Below are 27185 nucleotides of genomic sequence, written 5' to 3' on the forward strand. Positions count from 1 at the left end.
AATGGGAGTCATCAAGATTCCAAACCACCATTAATGGCCCACACTTTGTATAATTACAATAGGCCCTCAGAGTTATATTTCATATTTCTAGTTTCAGATACAAGAGTGGTACATTTATACAAATAGGATGATCACACTCAGTAGATAATAAGCTTTGTAATGATACTTTACAAGAGTCCTTTTGCATGAAGCATATTCCAGTTACATTATAGTCACGCATCAAATTTTTATAAAATCATATAGACTGCAACGTCACAGGGGGAAATAATACTTCCTTTGTCTAGTTAGACTGTTTTCTCTCTTGGACAGTTTACACTCTTAGGGCAGGGTCCATGGATCCAATTGCAAGATCAGGGCCTAATCTAGAACCATATGCTGGGTTACATGGTACATTTAGGGCCTGATTCTCATTTACTCCCACTTTAAGGCCTTTTATGCTGCCAGAACAATGTAAAGAGACCTTAGTGTAAATGAGAATTAAGTCTTTAGTCTGAGATTTTCAAAAGTGCCTAAGGAGGCTAGGTACCCAACTCCCACTGAAATTCAATAGAGGCTGGGTGCTTGTCTCCCTGGGGCACTTACTGTCTGAGCTGTTTCAGTGTATTTTGATTTCAAATTCCTTGGGGCACAGATTATGTTTTCCTCTGTTTTTTGTAAGCGTATTGAACACATTGCTAGAACATAACAAATTATTTATTGTTGTTATCCTCACTGTTTGTTTATTATGGCACTGATCACCCAAAGAATGGCGGGAGAATAGTATTTAATCTTTAGGTTAGGTAAACTGTTGGACCTAAAGAAAATGCAAGGATAAAATTTTCAATAGTTAATTCGATTGAAAGTCAACAGGACTTTGTATTTGACATTACTGAGAACTATGAAATTATGCAAATTTTACTATGTCTCTTCATATAGTTCTTTAACTGATTAAAAGAGATTTCCTATATTCTAAAGACAAATTCCACAGTGCTTTCTCAGTGAGTATCTCTTTAATGTACAATAGCCAATGTGCCAAATGTGGGATAAAACCAGGAAAACCTCAGACTGTTAAACCAGTGTTCAAAGATCATATTGCTTAGGAGAAATTGTTATGTATTTAACAGAAATTCTGTCTATATTAATTTCATCCATATGGGAATGTGGAGAGGGAGGATTATATATCTGTCACCTTCTCCCACTGTCATTGCTTCACTGATGTGAGTTGGTAATAAATTTATTGAAATAAAGCATTTTTAAACAATTAAAATTCTTGGGAGATTAGATAACCTTCCAGTGACTTATGTGTTCCTGGTGTCGTTTAAAAAGAGAAGTGTTTTGTTAAACCAGTGTAAATTTTAGTAGCATTTACACATTGGGATTTTTTCCTGTCTGGTTTTTAAAGTGCGTCAGCAACCAACCCTGGGGAAATAGCTTTACAAATTATTACCTCCAGATTGTAGAAAACTTAATTATTATTTTTTTCAGTGAAAACTCACACATCCTGCATGGGCATCACTGTACTGACTGCACCATTTCAGGATGTAATTTAAATTCCCTAAATTCTTCTAGGATACGTACATTGTTTTACCACCTGCAGGAGCCTTAATCTTAATGTTTAAAGCCCTAGATTTCTGAAACAAGAAACCTGAATCTACAAACAATATGTGCACATGCTGTGATTAGGAGCAGTCGTATCTCTCAGCTGCTTCTTCTATGGCTGTGCATAAAGCTTAATGGTGCTGCTGTGGCATTTAAACCATTGGCCATGGTAGGGAGTCAAGGATGCACACAGTCCTAGTAGCAACTCCTAGAGGCCTGGGAAATGTTCACACAATCAGGTTGCTCAGTTGGCTGATCATTCCTAATCCTCTTCTTCCCCTTTTCCCAGCTAACTGGGGTCAGGGTGCCAGATCAGTCTTTTCCAGGCTTGCCTCTCCAACACTTGTTCCATATTCTCCTCCGTTCCTAATTTTCTCCATTTCATAAAAGAAGTGGCTATTCTATTATGTCTACCCCTGGAATAGAGTGGGGGACTAAACAAAATATTCTCTCATAAGTAATAGTTTTATATGGCTCTTGCTGGTTGTCTGTATTTGTTTTAGATCATTTTATAATTGCAGTTGGGGAACATCATCATAACTTTACTTTTTCAGCTTTTGGGGCCAAAGAGTTGTTTGGTCATGTGACAGCCCTCCAAGGATAATCATCAAGGTCCCCATTCAGGAAAGCATCCCTATTCAAATGAAATGTAAACATGTGTTTATATGGATAGACTTAACCATGTGTTTAAGTAACCTCCTGAATGGGCCATTGATGATTGTCCTGGGGGGCCTGCCACATGACCAAACAAAGCTTTGACCCAAAAATATTCTATTTAGAAATATTCTGTTTTATATCAATAGACACAGGCTGCAGAAGTTTTCTCAGTGACCCTCTAGTAGCAAGATATCCTAATGCCTTAGAGTGGTGTAATTATGCCAACATCCTGGAGTCTAATGTTCAGACTGTTAAATAATTTAATAACTAATATGTACATATAGTTAATTTTATAGCTAATATGGAACATGTGTAAATCTAGAGGGTGAAAACCCATAAGAAATGTTTCTGCGTTTTTTACAGTTCCTCACACGCCTGTTTGAATGCAGGTTGTAGACTGACTTTATTGAGATCATTTAAACTTCATCATCCTCTGATGGATTGCATCCAGTTTAATGTTGTCGAAAGGTTCCAAGGCAAGCTAGAAAAATTTACTTTAATTGGAGAGTTCTAGGGGTTGATACAGATTTCCAGGTCATTTAATAAATGGCAATTTACAGTATCAACAAAACTAACACGGTAGCAAGGAGCATAACTCTCACTACCACTGCCTAGCTAACATGGGCCTGGAAGGATGGGGCATACCCAGCACTAAGGGTTGGCTCTTGCTGTGATGAGCACCTCCCATTATGAGCTGAGTCAGTGGGAGCAGAAGGTGCTCAGCGCTATCCAGGAGGTGTGCAGCGCTTTGCAGGATCAGACCGCAGAAGCAGTTGAAAAATAAGTGAATGGATCTGGTGGCCATTCATGGCCTTATTCTGTGGGGCTCTGAGTCCATCCTGTGAGCTGAGTGCCTTCCATCCCCAGTCATTTAACAGCAACAGACCGTGTTCCTCACTGTGGTGGGCGTGTTCAGCACCATACTGGATCCCTCCCTACATCAGTTTTAAAAAGCAGCTCTATACAGCACAGTGTAACAGCAACTGACAATAGGGCCCAAGCCTGCCAAATGTCAAACCCTGTATGTTTCCAGTGCTTGATGTGGAGTCTCTGATTGCAGAATGCTCTAAAACCACTACTTGAAGGGATTCTTTTAAAAAACAAAACAAAAAAAACCCCAACTGTCTGCATGTTCAGCAGATTTGTTCTTCTAGAACAGAGCTAAAATAATGAATGTGCTGGTGATGACTGAGCCCCAATTCAGGAAAGCACTTAATTACTAGCTGAAATCCATCCTTGAGTCCCATTAACTTCAATGGGTCATAAAGGCAGAATAGTAATGCTTTCCTGAATCAAGGCATGAGCTTGCGAGGTTGTACATGACTATTATTATTGTGGACACTTGGTAGATTCCAGGCATACCACCATAGGAGTGAGCCTGATCCTTCAGTCGTTGAAGCTGGCAGCAAACTTCCTTAGATATTAATGGGAGCAGGAATAGGACCTCATTTAGATGATGTTCCAGTGGGACATCAATCAAGTATGGCACTGACATTGCAAAAGCTTGAGGGAAGGACTTCTATTAAAGCACTGAAAGCCTTCAGAAATATTTTATTAAAACAGTATCTATCCACAGCATCTTATTGTCCTTCCTAATGAGAATCAAAACCCTTTTGGTGCATTATTAAATTCTCTCTCGAAGTCCTTGTTATTCAACACTGTTACTGCAATAGTCCCTAGGGGCCCACCAGGTGGGGTCCAGTTGTTTAATTCAGAATAACAGAGTAATAACTTGCAACAGCGGTTGCTTCATAATTGTGCTAATTTTCTTTAGTATCAGTATATTTGGCAGTCAATCTATGCTCACAGGAGGCCCAGGACTAAAGTAGCAAAGGCTGTGAGGATGGTCTGAGCAGTGTAATGCAATAGGTACTGTACTTCCCTGCCCTATGCTGGGATCATGCCCAGGGGTTCTTTACTTCCCTTCTCTCATGAGCAAAAAACTCACTCATAGAATAAAAAACCAAAAATCAGTAGATCTGTTTAAGAGACAGAACAGGGAATGGACAGATACTGCTGTAGGCATCATACTATAGGTGCTAGACAGCACTGGATTCTCTGCAAGGAAAGCACTGGGTTCTTTTCTCAGCAGATGGGTGGCTGATGGATTTGTCTGATCTAATTTTCCCAACATCTTTGTGAAAAAACTGAGTGCTGCAAATTGTTCCTTACAGTTTAAAACTCTTGTAGTGGATGTTTGGGAGACATAAATAGGGTCACTGGCTTACGAACAAAGAAGATACCAGAATTCATTTTTGCTGTAAAACAACAAACAAAAAATGTTTCAGGTTGGGTAAACACAGTTGTTGTTCATCTTGACAGCAGTTAGTATCAAAATACCAGTATCCTTGATGTGATCAATGGCTCCATGCAGAGTGAAAGTAAGCCGGTACGGTACGGTGTACCGGCAAGAGCCAGTATGCTGTGCCGGACTGGACCAGCTTTCGCAGCAGTAATTTAAAGGCCCCAGGGCTCCAGCTGCTGTGGGGAGCCCTGGACCCTTTAAAGTGCTGCCGGAGCTCCGGCAGCCGGGCTCGGGTGGGGATTTAGAGCGCCCAGTGCTCCGGCCGCTGCGGGGAGCCCCGGACTCTTTAAATCCCCGCCGGAGCTCCGGCAGCCAGGCTCCTGCGGTGATTTAAAGGGCCCAGAGCTCCACGGTGGCCGGAGTCCTGGTCCCTTTAATTTGCTCCTGAGCCCTGGGGCTCCCAGCTGCCTCTTCAGGTTGAGGCCACGCCTCTTCCAGTTGAGGCCATGCCCCTGCTCAGGACTCCGGCATACTGGTAAGTCCTTTAAGTTACTTTAACCCCTAGCTCCATGTCTAGTTGGCAGCCAGTTTCAAGTGGAGTGCTCCAAGGGTTGGTCCTGGTGCCAGTTTTGTTAAATATCTTCATTAATGATCTGGAAGATGGCGTGGACTGCACCCTCAGCAAGTTTGCAGATGACACAAAACTGGGAGGAGTGGTAGATACGCTGGAGGGTAGGGATAGGATACAGAGGGACCTAGACAAATTAGAGGATTGGGCCAAAAGTAATCTGATGAGGTTCAACAAGGACAAGTGCAGAGTCCTGCACTTAGAACAGAATAATCCCATGCACTGCTACAGACTAGGGACCGAGTGGCTGGGCAGCAGTTCTGCAGATAAGGATCTAGGAGTTACAGTGGACAAGAAGCTGGATATGAGTCAACAGTGTGCCCTTGTTGCCAAGAAGGCTAATGGCATTTGGGGCTGTATAAGTAGGAGCATTTTCAGCAGATCAAGGGACATGATCATTCCCCTCTATTCGGCATTGGTGAGGCCTCATCTGGAATACAGTATTCAGTTTTGGGCCCCACACTACAAGAAGGATGTGGAAAAATGGAAAGAGTCAAGTGGAGGTGAACAAAAATTATTAGGGGACTGGAGTACATGATTTATGGGGTGAGGTTTAGGGAACTGGGATTATTTAGTCTGCAAAAGAGAAGAATGAGGGGGTATTTGATAGCTGCTTTCAACTACATAAAAGGGGGTTCCAAAGAGGATGGATCTAGACTGTTCTCAGTGGCAGCAGATGACAGAACAAGGAGTAATGGTCTCAAGTTGCAATGTGGGAGGTCTAGGTTGGATATTAGGAAAAACTTTTTCACTAGGAGTGTGGTGAAGCACTGGAATGGGTTACCTAGGGAGGTGGTGGAATCTCCTTCCTTAGAGGTTTTTAAGGTCAGGCTTGACAAAGCCCTGATTGGGATGATTTAGTTGGGGATCGGTTGTGCTTTGAGCAGGGGTTTGGACTAGATGACCTACTGAGGTCCCTTCCAACCCTGAGATTCTATGATTCTATGTTAGAATAGGCCACAGAATATTGGGAACCGTCAGCCATTCCAGGTCTGCTTTTTCAAGATAAAATACAAAAAGATAAGTTTAATGTCACTGCAGCTTGGTAAGAAGAATGGTCTAAAAGCTATGGAACTAGTCTTGGTGTTAGAAGACCTGGGTTCAATTTCTGACTCACTCCAGGTGTTTTACCTTGGGTAAGTCACTTAGTATATGTCTACACTGCAGTAAAAGACTTATGCCACAGCCTGGCAGATTGGGCTTGCAGAGTTCAAGCTGTGTGGCTATAAAATTGCAGTGTAGATGTCTACTGAGACTTGGAGCTGTGAGGGTTTTATTGCAGTTTAGGAATACACTCAGGCCTGGATTTTTATAGGTATTTATGTGTTGTGGCACTCAGCTTTGCAGCGCCTAACTGTTTTAGGAGGTTAACTCTCATTTTCAGAATGGATTTAGACATTTAGGAGCTGGAATCCTGCCTAAATCCCTTTATGAAATTAAAAATTAGGCTCCTAAATCAGTTTGGCTGAGTGCTGCAATGCTTAAATACCTATCAAAATATGGGCCTTCGTCTCTCTGTGCCTCAATTCCTCATTTGGAAAATAAAGGTAATACCTTCCTACGTTGTTGTGAGGATAAAATCCATTAATAATTGCGAGGCACTCTATTACGGCGATGAAGGCTAAATAAGTACCGAGATAGAAAGAATGAACTAATGAAAGACCATAGAGACAAAGCAACACAGTTAAGAAATTAAAAGAGGAGTCCTAAACTCTATCCTTAATGGGCTTCCAACATAACTCTGGATTTATTTAAGTTTATATACCCTATCAGCATAGTTATTTTTATATGATCTCCTTGTGTGTGTGTTTTCTTAACTTTTTTTTCACAAAAGGTTTTGTACTGGCACCAGTGTATCTTCATGTATGATAGAGTCTATTGTCAACTGGGAAAAGGCACAATCCATCCATGTTTCCTGCTCCCTTGGTAAAAGGCAGGATAAAAAGTCAAAACTCCCCTGAAAATATACTGGCTTTTATAATGTGTTCCAGCCCCAGTGAAGTTAAAGCCTGAAAAGAACTTCAGTCCTCTCATCCAGTGCAAGATTGTTCCTTTTTGTTACATTTTCCAGTCTTAAATTATTATTTTAATTATTATTTATATAATGTAATTACATGCATATATAATTATTAACATCATTGTTATTTCTAGAAGTGTTTATAATGCAAATGTTTATAATGCAATAGTACCTAGAGGCGAATTAGACTGGGGCCTATTATACCAAGTACTGTTTTAAACACATAGTACTAGTAAATGATTTGTCTCAATGAGGCTTTGTGGCGAAGTGAGACTCAGCCATGTGGTGCCTCCTACTGGTTATCCTGGGAATTAGCTTGATTTCAGCCTGGAGCTCCCTCTGCTGGCCAGTGGCTCACCTGCCTCAGGCCCCAGGTCCCGCTCAGACCCCGATGCCCTTTACCTCAGCGTTCTGCCCCTGCAGTACCCCCACTCTGGGTCTCCCCTCCCAGGGGAGCTCCCACCCTCTAAACCCACCTTGCCTCAGCAGCTACTGCCAGTCATCATCCAGCCCCTACTCACTGGGGCAGACCGCAGTCTGTAAACCACTCCTCATTAGCAAGAGGCGGTTTGGACGTCCTGCCTCTGCCTAACCCCAGGCTGCACTTTGAAACCCCAGTACCTGTTTTGGTCTTTAGCAAGGCCTGCAGCAAGGGGAGTTCCCCAGCTCCTCTTGCCTTTCCCCAGCCCTGCTCTGTTCCCTGTACCCTGAGCTCCCAGGCACCCAGATCCTTATCTCCCAAGAGCTAGAGAGAGACTGACCCAGCACCTGGCTCACAGCCCTTTTATAGGGCCAGCTGTCTCCTAATTGGGCGTGGCCCCAGCTGTGGCTGCCTTCCCAATCAGCCTATTCTTATTGGCTCTCAGCCCCAGCCCTCTCCAAGGGCTGGCTTCTAACTCTTTCAGGGCCAGAGCGGAGTGACTGCCCCGCTACACACACTCCTCCTCAAGATCCCCATCCCTGGGGGTAAGGGGGTCTCCTCGCCTGGACCACGTGCGCCTCAAGAGCAACTCGCTTCTTTTCTGACTCCTCCAGCTGCTTATGCAAGCGGGTCTCCTCATCTACAATGGCCTCATACTCTTTCACGAGGTCCATGGCATTTGATTCGGCCTCGCGGCGGGCCTGTTCTTCAGCCTCCAGCCGTGCACACAGGCCAGAGTCCCCCGGGCCCTCTTCCTTCAGGGTCTGGGTTCCTACTACTACCTGGGTCTCGGCCTCTTGCTGGCCCCACCCTGTCCCAGTCTCTTTGTCTGCTATCCCCCATGGGTGGCTCTTGGGCAGGTCTACTGCCATCTCTGCAGCATCTACCCATCTGGTCCTTGACCCGTTTGGGTCCTCAGGCCCCTCCACCTGAGTTCACCCTCCTTTGAAGGGGCAGTTCCTCTTTATATGGCCCTGGTCATGGCAGCCAAAGCAGGCACCCTGCCCCTTTGCTGCCTGGGGCCCCGGTTTCTTCTGTTGGCCCCTCCCTGGGCTGCCCTGGGCTGTGCTCCTTGAGGTAGGGCATTCCCTCCATAGGTGCCCCCGCTGCCCACAGGCCCAACACCTTCTTCTCCTCCTGACTTCCCTCACCAGGTGACCTCTCGTATGGGGCTTGTCCCTTCTTCAGGCTCCCTGCCCCCATCCCAGTAGGGACAATTCACCCTTACATGTCCACATCTCCCACAGGTGTAACAAGCCCTTAGCTCTGCCCCGGGCCTCCTGGCCCCAGCGTTGGGCTTCTCCCACCAATCTTGGTGGTCTTTTTGGAACTTCCCCACGGGAGTTTCACCAGGGCCCACTGTTCCTCTGCCAGTTGCCCCAGTTGTGCCTGCGAGGCCCACTGCACCTCCCACTGTCTCTCCTGGTTCCCCCGGACCACACGGAGCAAGGTCTCATGCCTCTCCTGTGTTCCATTATGCCCCTCCATGGGGGCCCTGGCACCGGAGACCAGCTAGGGACGGCACAAGAGCCTTCAGCAAAGAAAACCTCTGTATATGCTGGGTCCATTGTCCCCTCCTTTTCCAGGCAATAGTCCCAGTCCTCGCCCTGGCCCTTGTATCAGGGGTGGACTGCAAATGCTCACATTCTCCACCACCTTGTAGCAAAGTGAGACTCACCTGTGCGGTGCCTCCTATAGGCTTTTAACCCTTTCAGGGCCAGAGCGGGGTGATTGCCTGGCTACAGGCTTCCATCAAACCTTGGAAACACTTCCACAGCTTAATAGATCTCACTGCGGGACGTTTCCCCCTTTTGGTTTAGCCTACATTTTTCTTTCCTTCGTAGTTTCCTTTTATGTTATACCCTCATCTGGATGCATCTCACACACAATAAAAGTTTATAACTGTATACAATGGAAAGGAGTACTAACCTTTCCCAATGAACCACTGGGAAAGAAATCAGAAAAGTAATAAAATAAATTATAAAATATTTGATTACATCCATCTGGCAAAGGCGATACTGAAAAGATGACACTTGCACAATATCCTGAAGTCTAACAAACTTAGGCTCTGATGGACTGCCAGGAGAAGTAAGATCTGCAGTTGAGATCTTTCCACCAACAACTTGCTTCAGGTCCTCAGAAATGAACATTAGGGGACTGTCAGCAAAAATGCCTCAACACACCTCATGGCGATGAGTCACATTAGTCTTTTAAGTCCTAAAGCAGACAACTCAATTCATTGAGTCAAAAAACAGACTGATGGCATTTCCACATCCTCTACTCCTTAAGCAATAAACCATTCCTTGTCTAGGGACAATTGAAAGTCCCCAGACTGTCCACACATCAGTGAATCATCTTTTAAAGGTCCATTTTTCATGGTTGGTTTCACATACGAAGATTTTAAAAGGTACACTGGTTGAGTCAGTGGAAATTAGTGAACCAGTTGGTAAATGTTACAGCCCTTCAGTAAGGAAAGAGGCAAGCTTCTTGTGGATTGTTTAATGCCGTTTCAGGTTAATGTAAATATTCATGAGTGTTCAAAGTATGTCTCCATTAGTTACAAAGTATTTAGTGTGTTATGACTAATGTATTTGGTTTGAAATTACAGGTTTATGCAACTCAGCCGACAGTTGGATGATTGTTCCAAATATCAAACAAAACCACTACACAGTGCATGGGTTACAGAGTGGCACTAAGTACATCTTCATTGTCAAGGCCATTAATCAGGCGGGCAGCCGAAACAGTGAGCCTGGCAAGCTGAAGACAAACAGTGAGTAGCATGGAATCCAGCAAACCCACCTGCACTCCCACACTCCCTGTCCTCCCCACTCTCCTTCAGAGGTTTGATACTTGAAAGGCGCAGGAGTATAAAGCAAGTTGCCTTGTTTCAAGTGCTTTATACTTAAGCCATTTATTTTTCACCCCATTCAAGACAACCAGAGTCCTCAACATGACAACACCGGGATCTCTTTTATTCTGGAGGTCCACTGAAGCATCCACATCATTGAAAATACCACTAGCAGTAGCAACATCAAGAAGAAATGATTGAAAATGTTTCTTTGGTTGTTTTTTTTTTTATTACTTCTCATATTGTCTTGCCCTTTTCTTCTACTGTTATAGGACATTTTATTTCTTTATACATTTAAGAGGATGGTCATTATATCATTAAAATGAGCTAAATTGGGTCCTCTTGGATCCCTGTTTTATGATATTGGGAGCCTCCCTGAATTTATTATAAAAACTATGTGGGGGTGATGGAGTCAGAGATCTCACTTTTAAGAAAGTGATTGAACAAAATTATTAGTGGATATAGCATAGCACTTTAAAGCAGTGGTTCTAAGCTTTTTTCCATCTGTGGTTTCTTGTCATGCGCTAGCTAATCCCACAATCCTTTTAGACTACAGATGGGTTTGGGTGTTGGGTAGAGAATATGGGGGCTCGAGGGGCAGTTACTGGGGGATAATGAAAGTGTTGGGAGATTACTATGGGGGAGCTGGTGCATTTCTTCTTCCTCCCCTGTCTAGCTGGCCAGCACTCTATCCCTAAGTTACTGACTTATATAGACAATATCAGCTACTAAAAAGAATGTCAGGTTTCAGAGTAGCAGCCGTGTTAGTCTGTATCCGCAAAAAGAACAGGAGTACTTGTGGCACCTTAAAGACTAACAAATTTATTGTAGCATGAGCTTTCGTGAGCTACAGCTCACTTCTTCGGATGCATAGAATGGAACACACAGACAGGAGATATTTATACATACAGAGAACATGAAAAGGTGGAAGTATGCATAACAACAGGAAAAGTCTAATCAATTGAGATGAGCTCTTATCAGCAGGAGGAAAAAAAACTTTTTGAAGTGATAATTAAGATGTTTAATTAAGTTAACTCTGGCCTAAACAAAGACTGGGAATGGTTGGGTCATTACACTAATTGAATCTATTTCCCTATGTTAAGTTCTCCTCACACCTTCTATTGGCCATCTTAATTATCACTTCAAAAAGTTTTTTTTTCCTCCTGCTGATAAGAGCTCATCTCAATTGATTAGACTTTTCCTGTTGTTATGCATACTTCCACCTTTTCATGTTCTCTGTATGTATAAATATCTCCTGTCTGTGTGTTCCATTCTATGCATCCGAAGAAGTGAGCTGTAGCTCAGGAAAGCTCATGCTACAATAAATGTGTTAGTCTTTAAGGTGCCACAAGTACTCCTGTTCTTTTTAAAAAGAATGTGTGTAGCAGTAAATACAGTTTTAAGTAAAGCAGGCATTTCCCTGCCTCTGGAGGACCCGTGTGGGAAATGGCAAACTTTCTTCTTTTTCCACTTTGAGACACAATGTGACACACAAGCAATGGTTACTGTCAGGTACCTGTAACATGAGCTGGCCTGATGCAAACCAGTACAGAGAAAGACATGCTTCAGAAGATACTTTGTTAATACAAAGACTAGAAAGCAGGTAAAGAGACATGTAGGAGGTATTTTGCTGTTACCCAGTGGTAGAAGCAAGCAGATACTGTTAGGCTTTGACACATGTTTTTCCCCCACGGATGCTATGTTCTAAAGGGCCTTGATACGTGCATAATTATGTATGTTAGGAAAGAAAATATACCCCTGTATCTAAAACCATTCCTTCATCTTTAGTATCAAAATAATAGTGATTGAGACAGTGTTGGCTTAACCTTTTCCTTTAAATGTTTAGCCTTTCAGATTTCCTACAGATCTGAAATAAAGCATGTTGAATATAACTTTTCAGACCAATTTCATTCATCTTTTTATGCTGACTTCAATTATTTCAATTCCCCTGCATAAGAATTACTTAGCTCTTCTTTCACAAACACTAAGGAATTCATATTAATTTAAAATGCACATTGATCAATACCATAAGGTCACAGAGCCACTGAGAATGCTCATTTCCACTCCCTACTCATGTAATCAGATCTTCCACTTATAAGAAGATTTGCCTTTATATGTAAGAGGATAAAGGAGAAAAAAGGACTTTGTTGGCCACTGGTGGTGTCATATTTTTTCCTGTTGTCCTTCAGAAATTCTCTGGCAGAAGTAAAAAGATCTTTCTGCTTTTTAACACAGGTAAGCTTGTCAGCATCAGAGCAGGCATTATGTATCTACAGAGTTTGGTTTACCAAACTGCTTCCTGTTATTGTCTGCAGAACCTGTGCTATGGCAGAAGATAGCTGCCAACAGCAACAACAGTGATGTTTTTACACCATATTGTTTGGACCAAGTTATAGTTCATTTCCTTCGTTTTAATTCACAGTATCCACTACAGTCGGCATCCCAGCATAAATAAAACTAAGAGAGAGTGAATGAACAGACCAGGGTAGCACTTCTTCTGATTTTCAAACTTCACAATTCCATAAAATAAAGTAATACATTTTTTGCAACAGTGATAAAGCCATTATTGTAATTTTTCATTGTTGGCAAACTAATAAGAATGTGTCACGTATCAGAGGGGTAGCTGTGTTAATCTGGATCTGTAAAAAGCAACAGAGTCCTGTGGCACCTTATAGACTAACAGACGTATTGGAGCATAAGCTTTTGTGGGTGAATACCCACTTCGTCAGATGCAGCCACCCACAAAAGCTTATGCTCCAATACATCTGTTAGTCTATAAAGTACCACAGGACTCTTCGTCGCTTAATAAGAATGTGAGGTTTTCTAAAATCTAATGCAGGGATCGGCAACCTTTGGCATGCGGCTCACCAGGGTAAACCCCCTGGCGGGCCAGGCTGGTTTGTTTACTTGCCGTGTCCACAGGTTCAGCTCCCACTGGCCATGGTTTGCTGCTCCAGGACAATGGGGGCTGCGGGAAGTGGCGCAGGCTGAGGAATGTGCTGGCCGCGGCTTCCCGCAGCCCCCCTTGGCCTGGAGTGGCAAATCGTGACGAGTGGGAGCCGCCATCATCCGAACTTGCGGACACGGCAGGTAAACAAACCAGCTTGGCCCACCAGGGGGCTTACCCTGGTGAGCCGTGTGCCAAAGATTGCCAATCCATGATCTAATGTATAACAAAAAAAGCCAGAATGAGAGATTGCATGTTTATTGCAATTCAATTGTAATTTCAATTACATGAAAGATTTAGAGTATTCAAGTTAGTTCTAGGTCTCAGACAATGAGTGTGATTTTAACACAGGGCTCTTCTTAGATGTAACTAGTATTTAAATATACCAGTTCAAATTGCCTTCTAACTCAACAAAAGGATGATCTTTGTAGATTAGTGTTCAGCTAGATTGAAGTCTGGGTCTGTTTTAGTCCAGGGTAATGCTCCAGAGAAGAAAATATGTATTATTATATAGTCTTATTACCCAAATATATGACCTTATGTGTGTCTATTAAAATTAAACAAACCTTTCCTTTGTCATCCTTCTGTGTGCGCCCAGGCCAGCCGTTTAAACTGGACCCCAAGTCTGCCCACAGAAAGTTGAAGGTGTCCCATGATAACCTGACAGTGGAGCGTGATGAAACCTCTTCCAAAAAGAGCCACACACCCGAGCGATTCACCAGCCAAGGGAGCTATGGAATAGCTGGAAATGTGTTTATTGACAGTGGACGGCATTACTGGGAAGTGGTTATAAGTGGGAGTACATGGTATGTGTCACATTTTTAATTACTGTAGTACCAGAAAAAGTTGCATTTGTTTTCATGCTAGTACATGTCAGTGCTTCCTAAACAAAACTAAAACATCATTCTTCAATAAGAATAACAGATTGAATATGAAAGCAGCTTGATGGTCCAGTGGCAACTGCTACATAGGAGAGTTAGATTTGGTTCCAGTATCCCAAAAGAATGGGAATGCTGTGGATACATATCCCACAGTGGGCTGTAGGGTGTAGGGGATTAAGAGCATCCCTTCACTCTTGAATGAGCCTCATTGGCTGTCATGTGGAACAGGGTTTGTAGGCTCTGGGGGTAGTTGTACCCACCATGTTTGGTCAGACACCATGACATGACATGACATGACATGACATGACAGGGGGGGAGGGATAGCTCAGTGGTTTGAGCATTGGCCTGCTAAACCCAGGGTTGTGAGTTCAGTCCTTAAGGAGGCCACTTAAGGATCTGGGGCAAAAATTGGTCCTGCTAGGGAAGGCAGGGGGCTGGACTAGATGACCTTTCAAGGTCCCTTCCAGTTCTAGGAGATTGGTATATCTCCAATTATTACATGTGAATCAAGGATTGTGAAATAAATGGAATGGAAAACTGGTGAGGCCTGGAGTGCCCACCTCCTCTACAAAGAAAAATGCACATTTGCTAATGCCACCACATAATAGGCAGAAAAATGCTTACTAGTGTATTTAGCATAAAACAACAAAACACATCTGATATAGAACAAACATACAATAACACATATGAGGTTAGCCCCTGCTTCCACCAGAGGAATGTAAGCCATAAAAGCTTCTTCCCTACAGGGGAAATCAGGCCTTCATGCAGGGTGTCCAATGATGAGACTTCCCATGGAGGTCATTGTCCTAGTCCGTTTCCATTTCGCCAGGACATCCCACCAACTCTAAGGCCTGGTCTACACTGGGGGCGAGGGGATCAATCTAAGTTACACAACTTCAGGTATGTGAATAATGTAGCTGAAGTTAACGTACTTAGACCTACTCACAGCGGTGTCTTCACTGCGGTGAGTCGACTGCAGACGCTCCCCCGTCGACTCCGCCTGCACCTCTCACAGCGGTGGAAAACAGGAGTCGACAGGAGAGCACTTGGGGATCGATTTATCACGTCTAGACTAGACACGATAAATCAACCCCTGCTGCATCGATTGCTGCCCGCCGATCCAGCAGGTAGTGTAGACATACCCTAACACTTGTTTGGCAAAGGAATGTTGTCTCCTGCAGTTGCCTCATGTGGCCCAATGCACAATCCAATAAACTTGACGCTTGAATCTACATACCTCATAGAGACCTGGCAGAAGAGGTTCTGTGAAGGCAGAAATGGGCATTCCATGCACACTTTGATACTTTTTCTCATCATTCTGCTGCACCATGTATTAAGTCAGCAATGAGAGATCAGATTAATAGCAAATGCAACAACAGAAAGTTATTTGGTTTTAGTTCATTAAAGTGCTATATATTCTTCTGTTCAGGAATGGAAATTTCCAGACAAAGGGTTAAACTCTGAGTTGTTTAGCATACAGCAATTTTCCTTGTCAATAAAAAAGGCCTTTATCATTAGCTAAGTGTTCCAAAAATTGACATAGCATCCAAACTGTAAATAGTAATGTGAACAACAAGATTTGCATGACCTGCCAGTCACAAGACTGGGAGCAGAGAGGAATATTAATTAAACATAATCTTATGGTTATCCTTCACTTAATGAGAACGTAACATGCATAAACAAAAGAGGACAATGCATTCCTTTGAGTCTTTCAGGATAAAGGTTACCCTTTATTGATAGAAAACAGCATGGCACAAAACATTGGTTTTCTAGACTATTTTTGTTTTACAGGTATGCAATTGGTATTTCTTATAAAACAGCACCAAAACATGAGTGGATCGGAAAGAATTCTGCCTCTTGGGTGCTTTGCCGTTGTAATAATGCCTGGGTTGTGAGACATAACAGCAAAGAAATTCCTATAGAGCCTGCTCCTCACCTCCGTCGTGTTGGGATTTTGCTGGACTACGACAATGGTTCCCTTGCCTTTTATGATGCTTTGAACTCTCTACACCTTTACACTTTTGACATAACCTTTGCACAGCCCGTGTGCCCCACATTCACTGTGTGGAATAAATGTTTGACAATTATAACAGGCCTGCCTATCCCGGATCACTTAGACTGCACTGAGCAGCTTCCGTGACTGCTAAAAGCAAAAGGATATAATGTCAGCTTTCCAGTGGACTGCAAAAATACTGCCCACAGGAGCTATTTGAATATGTGGCGTGCAAAACATCCCTGATGATTTCAGCCAGAACTGAAAGTGGGTATCTCTCTTTGCTGTGTATTTTGTATTAAAGGGCAAGAAATGGCTTTAATAATTTCTCAGAACTATTTTGTATTTAGTCTCTTACAGGAAGATTTATAAATTATTTATATACAGAACTCCCCAATTTGGCTATTTGGATTACAATTCATTGTTTTTGCACATAAAGGGCCCCATTCACTAAAGTTTCGCAAGACTTTTTTACAGTTTTATTTTACAAGGGACAACTAGCAGGAATTTTGTTTCCTGGAAACTGTGCAGCGGACACATTGATATACTGTTGATCTTACATTAAACTCCAATCTTATTGTGTGCAACATCTCTCTACTTCAGTTTTGCACACCGGAATGTGCATACCAAAAAAATGAAATAAAATAAACAAGGAAGGAAATGGAGTTATCCAGTACAACAAAAGAAGAAGGGTTTATTTACTTCTGTTCAGTAATAGGTCTGCATGTTAAACTTATTCACATATGGACACAAGAAACATATGGAATACCTTCTAGAAATGTCAGTGGATAAATCATCCGGTGATTCTAACCCTATCAATGCTTCACTTTTGTCTCTGGGAAGTGCAGTAAGATCACCGAGGATTTGTAAGACTGATATCATCTCAGAAAATCAGCAACATTGGAGCAGCGCAACCAATCCAAGGTCCTACTATATCCTAATTTGATGGGAAGATTTGTCATTTAAGGTTCCATTATAATTGGAGATGGCTTAGTTCTGACAGTTGAGGTGTGGGTGTATATCACTGATTTTTACAGGTACACCACAACAATCCAAGCCCATACATCTGAAATGAGAGATGGCCTACTTACAACTGATTTTAAACTAAATGCAAGAGTGTCAGTGTATCGCACTGTAGTGTATCAATAAAGAGGAGCAAAGATATCTGGTATATGGATGTTGCATTGAGAAGCACTGTACTAAAGTTCATCATAAAATCATCCAATGAAACAAAGAATGTGTATTGTTGCTTTGGGTTGTTTGAAGGGATAGAGTTCTCTTTGTGAATGAGGGGTAAATGACAAATTTGCAGCAGTGACATTAGTCTATCTGAGTTTCACCTGCACATACGGGATCTAAGTTAGCCCTGGTGTTAGGGGCTGCAATTCCACTGAGATAAGTAGAAGCTGTACGCACTATATCCCAAAACTGAATTTTGCCCATTAAGTTTTTAAAAAATGAATAGGGCCCTTTGTGATTATTACAATATTTCTGCATAAATGATCAGTTGGGAGATTCTTAAGAAATATTTGAAATGTGGAAGATGGTATGATGCCTTTTAAAGATGTTCCTAGACAGACAGTGAAAAGGGTTTTGTTGATAATATGCAAAGGATGAAAACCTGCCTTCATAGAATAAGGATAAATGGAATACAAGCATAATGAAAAGGTTGGCTCAGTCATTTTAAACCTTGCTTTGGGTGTCCTTTGAAAATGACACTTTAATGCACTTTGTTCACCAGTGGGCCCAAAATGAAAGGGTCTCAAGCTTGGCTTCAGATTTTTTAAATATTGACTCTCCAGGTACAAAGATGTACTACAGTTTGCCTTATGATAGTGATATGAAAGAAGCTTATGAGGAGGCTAATGAATACATGACTACAGGTTTTGTTTAAACAGAGATTAATTACTGCTCATGTTCCTTTGATTCTCTATACATACCCTGTTTACTGTGGAATGAATGAGGAAAAGTATCTCTCTAATAGTAGGTTGGTTTCAGCCATTTTATCGCTTCCTGCCATGACAGCGTTCCATTGTTTACAGAGAGTAGCCGCTGACCTTTTCTGAGTTGACATATGTAAGGGAAAATATGTACATACTCGATGACAGTGTTTATTCTAATGTCTATGATGATATAGAAAAGGGCCCCCCAAGAACTTAAAAAAAGTCTGAAACAGTGTTTTGTGTAACCGAATGCGACATTACCAGTGTGACTTGATGTACTGTGTTCAGCTGATCTGGCCTTGACTGTTTGAAAGGCAATTGAGAAATCAACAACGTTAATATACACGGTAGACTGAGAACAATTTCTAAAATAAAAATGGTAAAAAGGTGTTGGGAGGGAAGAGAGTGACAACATGGGATGGACGTCAACTTTCTGCCTAGCAGAACAGAGCATGTTACTACAATATACATGGCACCACCCTTTGTCATAGAAATATTATTAAATTGATCTGGAAGCTAATTTCAGAAAGGGGCAAACTGACAACAGTTCAATATTAGATCATACAAGGCTTACAGAGATCAAACTGGATTGAAAACAGTATCATGGAGGCTTTTCTCCCCCCTTTTTTTCCTTTTAAACACCAACCATGCATTTAAAGGTTGACAATTGGTTTTGGCTGAGAGGAAAAAAAATGGTCTGGTATCTACAATAGTAATCCTTAGTATGGGATTTATATTTCAACAGTGAGTACTTCATTTTAAGCCAAACCACATTCCTCGAATGGACTATTAATTCTATCAGTGCTCTTTGTGCATGTATGTGTGTATATTATATATGTATAATTAAATATATATGTAATTATACATATATAAGTACAGATTAATTGGCAATAAATTAAGTGTCCCACCATCCCTTTTAGCTTATTATTTGAACCATTATGTAGTCTGTATGGACTATGATTGGGGAAACAGTTTGCTGTGCTTGGTATTTGTATGGACATTTTCAAAAATAAAAATCTGTTTATTTTACAGTACTTGATTCAATGCCTGATTATACAATAAAAACATCCATTTCAAAACTTGGCTTTTGTGGTTCTGTGGCATTTTCATGGTCCATAAGAATAAAATGAAATATGGGGGGGACCAGCAATCTTAAACCAGTAACTAAAACATGCTGCTTTTACAATGCATGGCAGAGCTGGATGAGGTTTTCCTCTGATATTCTGAAACTGCTGAGACTCTCCGACGGCCAATGAAGCCCGCATGTGTACAATGATCATTTTAAGGCTGTAAATCCAAGTTGGGGTTCAGTGGAGCAAACTGTGGAACCCCTATAGGAAACTAAATGCAAGAACAGAATGGCTGAATGGTTAAGGGTGTTGCTCAGCCTGGATTACAGAGACCAAAAGGAAAGCTGCTCACTGACATAGCTTTTCCTCCTGCTTTTATTCCTCCTGACTGCTAAATCTCTCAACTGCTCAGGCAAAGGAACCTCACTGAACAGTGGTTCCCATCCATGGTCAACAGAGCATTTGTGGGTGGGCTGTCGAGATTTTGCTGATCATGGAGTAATGGCTCCTTCTCTTTTCCAGCTGCTGAATCGCAATAAAAGAAGTTAAAAGTACAATGAATATTTTGCAGACATTACTTTTTTATGTAAGCAATTGTTGTAGTTGCAACAAGGATGATATAGAATCATCAGTGGGAGGTGAAGGTAGTCCATGTGACTACCAATGGGAAGGGAGGGTGTGTGTGATTGCAAATGGGTGACTGAGCATGATGCCACAAGTAAGAGATGGTAGGTCCATGACACAATCCTCGTCACTTTGACCATCACCCCTCTCTTGGTAGTTTTCTACTGGCTCCCATTCCTCTGTTGTATCACTTTCATGGCCCAATCCCAAACTATTTCCCATCCAGGGCTGGCCTTAGGCACCTGGGCACCAGGGTTGGTGGGTGGGTACCATCGAGAGTGTAACAATAACAGCTTGAGAACCTCTGAGCTAGATGAACCCTTGTTATGGGTTGGGTTAAAACCCCATTGAGGTTGGTAAGTGTGAATTCACCCTTCAATTAACATAATTGTAAACATAAGAGCGAGCTAAGACTAAAGGTCTGTATGAATCCACCCAGGAGCTTTTGGGCTCAGTATGTGTTGGGTAGCTGCGTGTGGGAGAATACTGAGATCACAGACAAGAACAGAGAGAGGCAGAAGAAAAAAGGGAAGAGAAGCCAAGCAGGAACCTGTAAGCACAAGGTGACCCTGGAACAAAGCGAGAGAGAGCGAGCGTTTTGGGTCTGTTAGTCTGGAGGCTGGTAGGCTAAGACACCGCTCCTTTTGGTTTGCGGTTCCTTCTGTGTTCAGAGACACAGGACTTCATACATTCCTTGTAAATAAACAAGATTACATCAGAGAAATACCCGGCTACCACTAATTTCTACTCCTAACTGGAACACTCCCGGGGCCTCAAACTTTGACTAGCTGCTTGGGTCAATACGGGCAACACTATCATCATTCATTCAGTATCGAAAGGTTGAGAGTCTTGTTACATGCTGCAGAGCTGAAATCACTGATGTCTAAGTATTAGACCTACTTTGGGACAGCGTTTCTATTGCAAGAGACTGCCCAGTGTGCACCAGCAGTGAGGCTCCCCCACTAGCAGCTGAAATCACTGAGAGCTGAAATCACTAAGAGCTGTGTTAAGTGGGGGGCCTGAAGACATCTTAGTGTGGCCAGCAGAGCGGCTGGCGGAGAGGAGCGGCAAGCAGCCAGCAGAGAGGCGCAGTAATCGGTCGTTGGGGTGACGAGCGAGTGCCCGAGCAGCAGAGCATATATTCCCCGCCTATACACACAGGGTGGGAGATGAACTCTGCGGATGAACCTCTGAACTTTGGGGCTGCACTGGCCAAGGACAGCAACTGTGAGTGGGGTGCAAAGAAGGGACGGGCACGTTAAAGGGACTTTTGAGTTGCTAGACTTAAGACCCTGAGGGGAAAAGGACACTGCCCAGCTTACTTGGGGGTGGGTCTTTTGCTCATGTTTATGTTTATGAACCCTAGTTGCAGTGTTTTCCCAAATTAATGCTGAGTTACTTCCCTCCTTTTATTACAAGTGTTTGCTACACTCAGACTCCATGCTTGTGAGAGGGGAAGTATTGCCTCTTAGAGGCGCCCAGAGGGTGGTGTGTAATTGTCCCAGGTCACTCGGTGGGAGCTCAAGCCAATTTTGTGTTGTGGTGTTGAAAGGGAACCCCTAGATACTGAACCCAGCCCTTGTTGCTGCTGGCTGCACCTGGCAGAAGGATTACATAATATTTACTGAAAATTAAGGGAGGACGTTTACTGCCTTTGGTTTTCACAAAAGATGTTATAGCCTTCATAAACTAGCGAAAAATTGATAATTTAGTCTTCCCCTCCCCAACCCAGTGGGGATAATTTTTATGTACTGCAGCCTTACAAGTGAGATTCTGGTGTGTTTAGTTATAAGGAAGACTGTGACCCTTTCCAACTTTTTTCAGCACCGTTCCGCTCCCATATGATTGACAGTGTCATTAATAGTGCTGTCTCTAAGAGAGAATGCTGTGAGAGAGAGGTAACTGCTGGGAAAGACAACTCAGAAATATAGGACGGGTGGAAACCTGCCATCCCTTCTTTGCCCTCGTGTAGCTGCATCCCCAGCCATATATATATATATATATATATATATATATATATATATATATATATATATATATATATATATATATATATATAAAAAGCAAGTCTGCACTCATCCTTCCATCTGTTGCTTCCCTCCCTGACCCCATCCTACATTCCCCAATGACACAGAAATATGCTGTTTAAGGATGTGTTTGAAATCCTAATCTGAACAAAAGCAGCAGGAGAGGGATGTCAAGCCCTCAGGCCCTGATTCTCCTCTCACTTACCCAAGTTTTACATGGGCTTCAAAGCAGTGATTCCTGATTTACACTGGTCCAGGTGAGAGGAGAACCAAGCCCATAATCTTCAGATTCCATTGGGGTCAAAAATCCAGCAAAGCATGAACACTTGTGCTGTCAGACCAGCATTCCTAATAAATCATGTCTCTGGAGTGGGTGCATTAGCTGCTAGAAAAGCTGCCCAGTTTCTCATGAGCTGCTTCTCAAGCCCAACACAGGTGTATTTTAAAATGTACAGTTCAATTGCATTCTGCTTGGGTGAATTGTTAGGGCAATGTTATACCATTTCCTTAAGGCAATATGCAGAAGAATTCTCTTGGCTGGTTCTGAGTTACATTTAACATGGGAACAGCTGGAACATAAGGTAAGATACAATAAAGCAGCATAATTCTATTGTTCCTGTTAGTTCCATTTAAAAATGGAGGCTTCTAAAGCAGCTGAAAAGTCGACTTCCTCCAGCTGTTTATCATGATTTATAGAACTATTCTAGCGTATGGAGAGGTTTCCTCTCAAGGAGCAATAGACCTATTTTTTTTAATTCCTCTTGAGGCTGCTTTGTTGTTAGACATTTTCTAGAAAATCCACTGTAGCATATAATAGGTTGCAGTCAACCCCCTGAAAGATATACAGTAAAAGTGTTGTTGTGTCTCCTGCTGGCTGATGAATGAAACAAAACTAGGGCTGGTGGAAAATGAAATAGTCTTGACCACCAATCAGCCTTTCAACTCACATGAAAATGTTCCTGAGAATGTTTGTTTCTTTTGAAATGTTTGTATCTTTCCATAAGGAAAAACACCTTGCCCGGGTATAGGTTTTGGGTTCTCCCCACTTTGTGTCTTTTCTCTTCTTGTTCTTCCCCCATTCCAGAAATTTTGGTTTTAAATTTTAAAAATAAAAGTTTGGGAAATTAAACAAACCTACAACATAATTGGAAAAAATGACCTCTTTTCCACTAGCTCTCATCAAAACGTCAAATAGAATAAAAACAATCAAATAATGCAGAAAAGGTACAGTTCTCAGGGTATGTCTACATTACAGCCACTACAGCAGCTGTGCCACTGTAGCACCGCCGTATAGCTACTTCCTACAGCAACAAAAGGGCTTTGGGGGAAGAGGGTTCAGCGTAGTTAATCCACCTCTCCAAGAGGCAGTAGGTAGATTGATGGAAGAATTCTTGTAGATAAGTGTAGATTTATTTCCCAACTAGCACGGACATTTCCTTTGACCTTAGGAAAGTCACATCACCCTTCTGGCTCAGTTTCCATCTGTAAAATGGGAATGATTCTCCCCTACCTTTGCAAAGCACTTTGAAATCAATGGATTTGAAAAGCACTAGGTAATTGCAAAATATTAATTTTGGTCAGTAAATTTGGTACTTTCTGATTTTGACCTAGTGGAAAATACCGTGGAAAGCAGACCTTTCTCATAAAATGTTAAGTAAATGTGTTTAGCAAAAACAACAACAACAAAAACAATCCAAAACCAGGATATTCAGAGGCCAAAGAAGCTATCACAGCTTTTTCGAAACACAAAATCATTTTAGGAGCAGTTTGAACATGGAGCAATGATGCAGGTCAGTCATGTTCCAAGAGAAACAGAAATAGCTCAAATGAATTCATCCTTTTCAGAGAAATAAGTAGTGGTCGATACCAACAAACAGAGAGGGCCAAATAGTAAAAAATAAAATAAAATAAAAAAATACATATATGTGAATATTTCTGTAAATATATGGTTTGCTCAGTTTCTCTGCTATTGATTGGGTCATATTTAGAGCTGGGCAGAAACCAGTTTTCCCATCCCATGAAAATTTTTGAGGTATTGAAATCTTTTTCCGCCATGGGAAAATGTCATAATGTCAACAATTATTGTGAACTGGAAGTCTGGAAAAAATATTGGTTTGGGTCAATCAAAACAGTTTGTTTTGAAAAATTTAAAGTGTTTCATGAACAGTTTCAGTTCTGACAAATCAGCATTTCATATATTTTTGCATGTATTTGGATCAACACTAGGTATCACAAGCAATTTAACTGTTTGCGAACCACCCAGAGGCTTCTTCATCCAGACTCTTCAGCCAGTACTTACAAATACAAAGCCATTCACAGAAATCAGGATCAGTTTGTGAATGATACACAGATAGAAAGAACAGCCTAAATTCACCACATCCATTAATCCCAATGCATTATTCAAACAATTCTACAAACAAGTCTTTCTCATTAGAATCTTGACGGTGTTCTCTTGTGGATAGGATGAAATATGAGTTCATCATCTTTGAATCTATGAAGTGAGTGTTCCATATTATTAATACTGGGAAATCACTCAGGATGAATACATTCAGTACAAACACCAGTATTGGAAACTGAATAAGCTATTAGCCAGTTATAAGACTGAATTACTGTCTAGTTATGAATGGCTTCATGCATATTTTAAGCCATGTAAAAATAAGCTTTTTACTCATACTGAATTTTACATAGAGGTATGAAGAGACTCCACTTCTGATAGTACTATTCTGAATAAAGTAACAGAGTTAGTTTGGTACAGTGATGTGCAGATTATATACAATTATTTTCATAATGTACCTGCTCTTGGGTAAGTTATTCTGCCTGAATGAATATTGTAGCATTGAGCCAAACCATGTTTTGTCCAAGATGGTAAACCAGGATCCCGACCTTCTGTGTCCATTAAAGATCCCATGGCATTTTCCCACAAGAGTAAGGGCATTAGCCCCAGGACCGGCCAAATGTCATCTTTAGTAATGGAATAATCAGGGGCAGATCATGCCTCCTGAAATCCATCTTCCATGGGGAGCCTTTACATACATCGCTCTTGCATGGGAGTACCTCAGCCATCTATTCAGCAGCTTCCCCAGCTTCCATCAGCAAGCTCCACCGGATTCAGGAAACCACAAATGGGAAGGGGATACATACTTGTAGGACTGGGTATGGGGAATGCATGTCTTCTTCCAATTGGCCTAATAGGGTCAGGGAGGAAATATTATACAACCTGGACCGTATTATACTTCTCCATCTCCATGGTAGGGGGAACCTTCCGTGCAAGGAGGGACCCATCCTGGGAAGTCCTGACAACATAGCATCAGTGGCGTCGCACTGTCAGGCAGCAGGTGAGGAGGAGTGCACCTGAGAGCCTGAGTTAGTGCAGAGGCACAAAGCCACCTACTCATGCCCCAGGATCTGTAGGATTTGTGAGCAGGTCTTGCAGCCTGTTTTGGGTAGAGCTGGGAAAAATGTTTTCAGAGAATAGGAAATGTGCCAGAAAATGTATTTTGGGGGAGGGCACCAAAATGATTTGTGAATTCGGGTAGAACGTGGCAAATAGGTTTGGCCAAAAAAAAATAATCAGAAATGTTGAAATGTTTCCTTTTGAAAATGTCATTTTGAATTGACACTTGGACCATTTCATTCAATCCAAATGGAAATTAAAAACAAAAGTAATCAATCTGAAATGAAAGTATTATTAGGTATTATTATTATGGGGAGGTAATGGGGCTTTCAGTTTAGGTAATGAGCTGAAAAACCAGTTAGTCACTCAGTTCTAGTTGGTGGGGTGGGAGGGGAGGTATGTGGCATACATTCTTCTACTCTGCCACAACCCACAGTGTTCTATTCGGGAAGAAATTGCTGTGAGAGACTGATGCTAGTGATCTTCTGTATATCCAAGCTGAACAAATAAAAAAAGGAAACATCAGGTTTGAACTAGTGTAAATGGTGAATTCTCTGTAACTTGAAGTCTTTAAACCATGCTTTGAGGACTTCAGAAGGACTGTCAGAAGCTGGGAATGGGTGACGGGATGGCTCACTTGACGAGTACCTGTTCCGTTCATTCCCTCTGAAGCACCTGGCATTGACCACTGTCAGAAGACAGGACACTGGCCCGGATGGACCTTTGGTCTGACCCAGTATGGCCATTCCTATGTTCTTACATTCTCAGTAACTCAGACAGAGGTTAGGGGTCTATTTCAGGAGTGGGTGAGGTTCTGTGGCCTGCAACATGCAGGAGGTCAGACTAGAAGATCATGATGGTCCCTTCTGATCTTAAAGTCTGTGTCTATGAACCATCAACAGTGGGGAAAAAAACCCTTGATTTATACAATTCTTTCATTTTAGATAATCTACTATGTTATCAATCATATCGCTAAATAATTGTGTTTGGGTAAAATACAGGATTTATGCCAAGCACATGGAGTAAAAAATCTTGGCCCCATTAAAGTCAGCAACTGACTTCAATGGAACCAGGATTTCATGCATATGGACTATATCCAAGGTGGATAGGCCAATGTGAAATTCCTATTGAATATGAAAATCTCCACCAACCAAAGACTGTTCTAACAACTGAGCCCTTTTAAAGTTTTTCAAAGGAAATTCTTCACAATGATGCTGCAATGAAGAGTCCCCCTGGGCAAAAAATAAAAGCTAATCTGTTTGGCAACAGAACAAAAGACTCTTAAAACAGGATTCACTTACGTACTTTTTAATGTCGATATTCTTGTATTTGTATCTAGTATATTAATAATATGAGTAAGCGGAAATACTTTAGACTCCAAACTCTTTGAACAATGTAATCAACAATGCTATGTGTTTTGTTGGTAAATGTACTAACAGTACCTGGCAGTATCATAGCTAGATACTTTTTTTAATAGAGATTGTGGCCAGCTTGCATCTGCTCATACTATCCTGCATTAGCTAATGTGAAAGTAGAATGAATTATATTGTAAAAATAAGAATGGATTAAAGAAATGTTGTATGTACCTTTAAGCAGAAATAAGAAATGTTGAAATACAGGTGCCAGGAAAAGAAACATTAGGCATAAACAATGGTGCTAATGGCGAAACATTAACAGAAGATGGGTAATAGTTAGTAAGGAAATAAGATATGCATGCCTAGCCCAGGTAAACTTATCTGATTCTGCTTCCTTTGTTACCTTGTTAAGTTCTCACCCTTTTATCTGTATAAATAAGATAGTTTGTGTCTTGCATGGTGCTCACATTATCTGGGTGTTATTAGCAGAGCGCTGTGCTAATAAAACAGAGTGGTCTGACAAACGGTGAGTCCTGAGTCTAACTTTGACACTAATT

At 41.9% G+C, this 27185-nt stretch overlaps 1 protein-coding gene across 4 annotated transcripts in view; it reads left to right on the forward strand.

The window, feature by feature from the left end:
* The window catches only part of MID1 (midline 1), a 350223-nt gene extending 330982 nt beyond the window's left edge, over positions 1-19241 (forward strand). For all 4 annotated transcript variants that reach the window (XM_044988836.1, XM_044988757.1, XM_044988916.1 and 1 more), the window contains 3 exons: positions 10155-10316; positions 13940-14147; positions 16014-19241. In XM_044988836.1, the coding sequence (XP_044844771.1) occupies positions 10155-10316; positions 13940-14147; positions 16014-16362 (719 nt within the window). In that variant the 3' untranslated portion in view covers positions 16363-19241. The remainder of the gene's footprint in view (positions 1-10154; positions 10317-13939; positions 14148-16013) is intronic.
* The last annotated feature ends 7944 nt before the right edge of the window (positions 19242-27185 follow it).

The sequence above is a fragment of the Mauremys mutica genome, chromosome 1 (assembly GCF_020497125.1).
Source record: "Mauremys mutica isolate MM-2020 ecotype Southern chromosome 1, ASM2049712v1, whole genome shotgun sequence".
Lineage (NCBI taxonomy): Eukaryota > Metazoa > Chordata > Testudines > Geoemydidae > Mauremys > Mauremys mutica.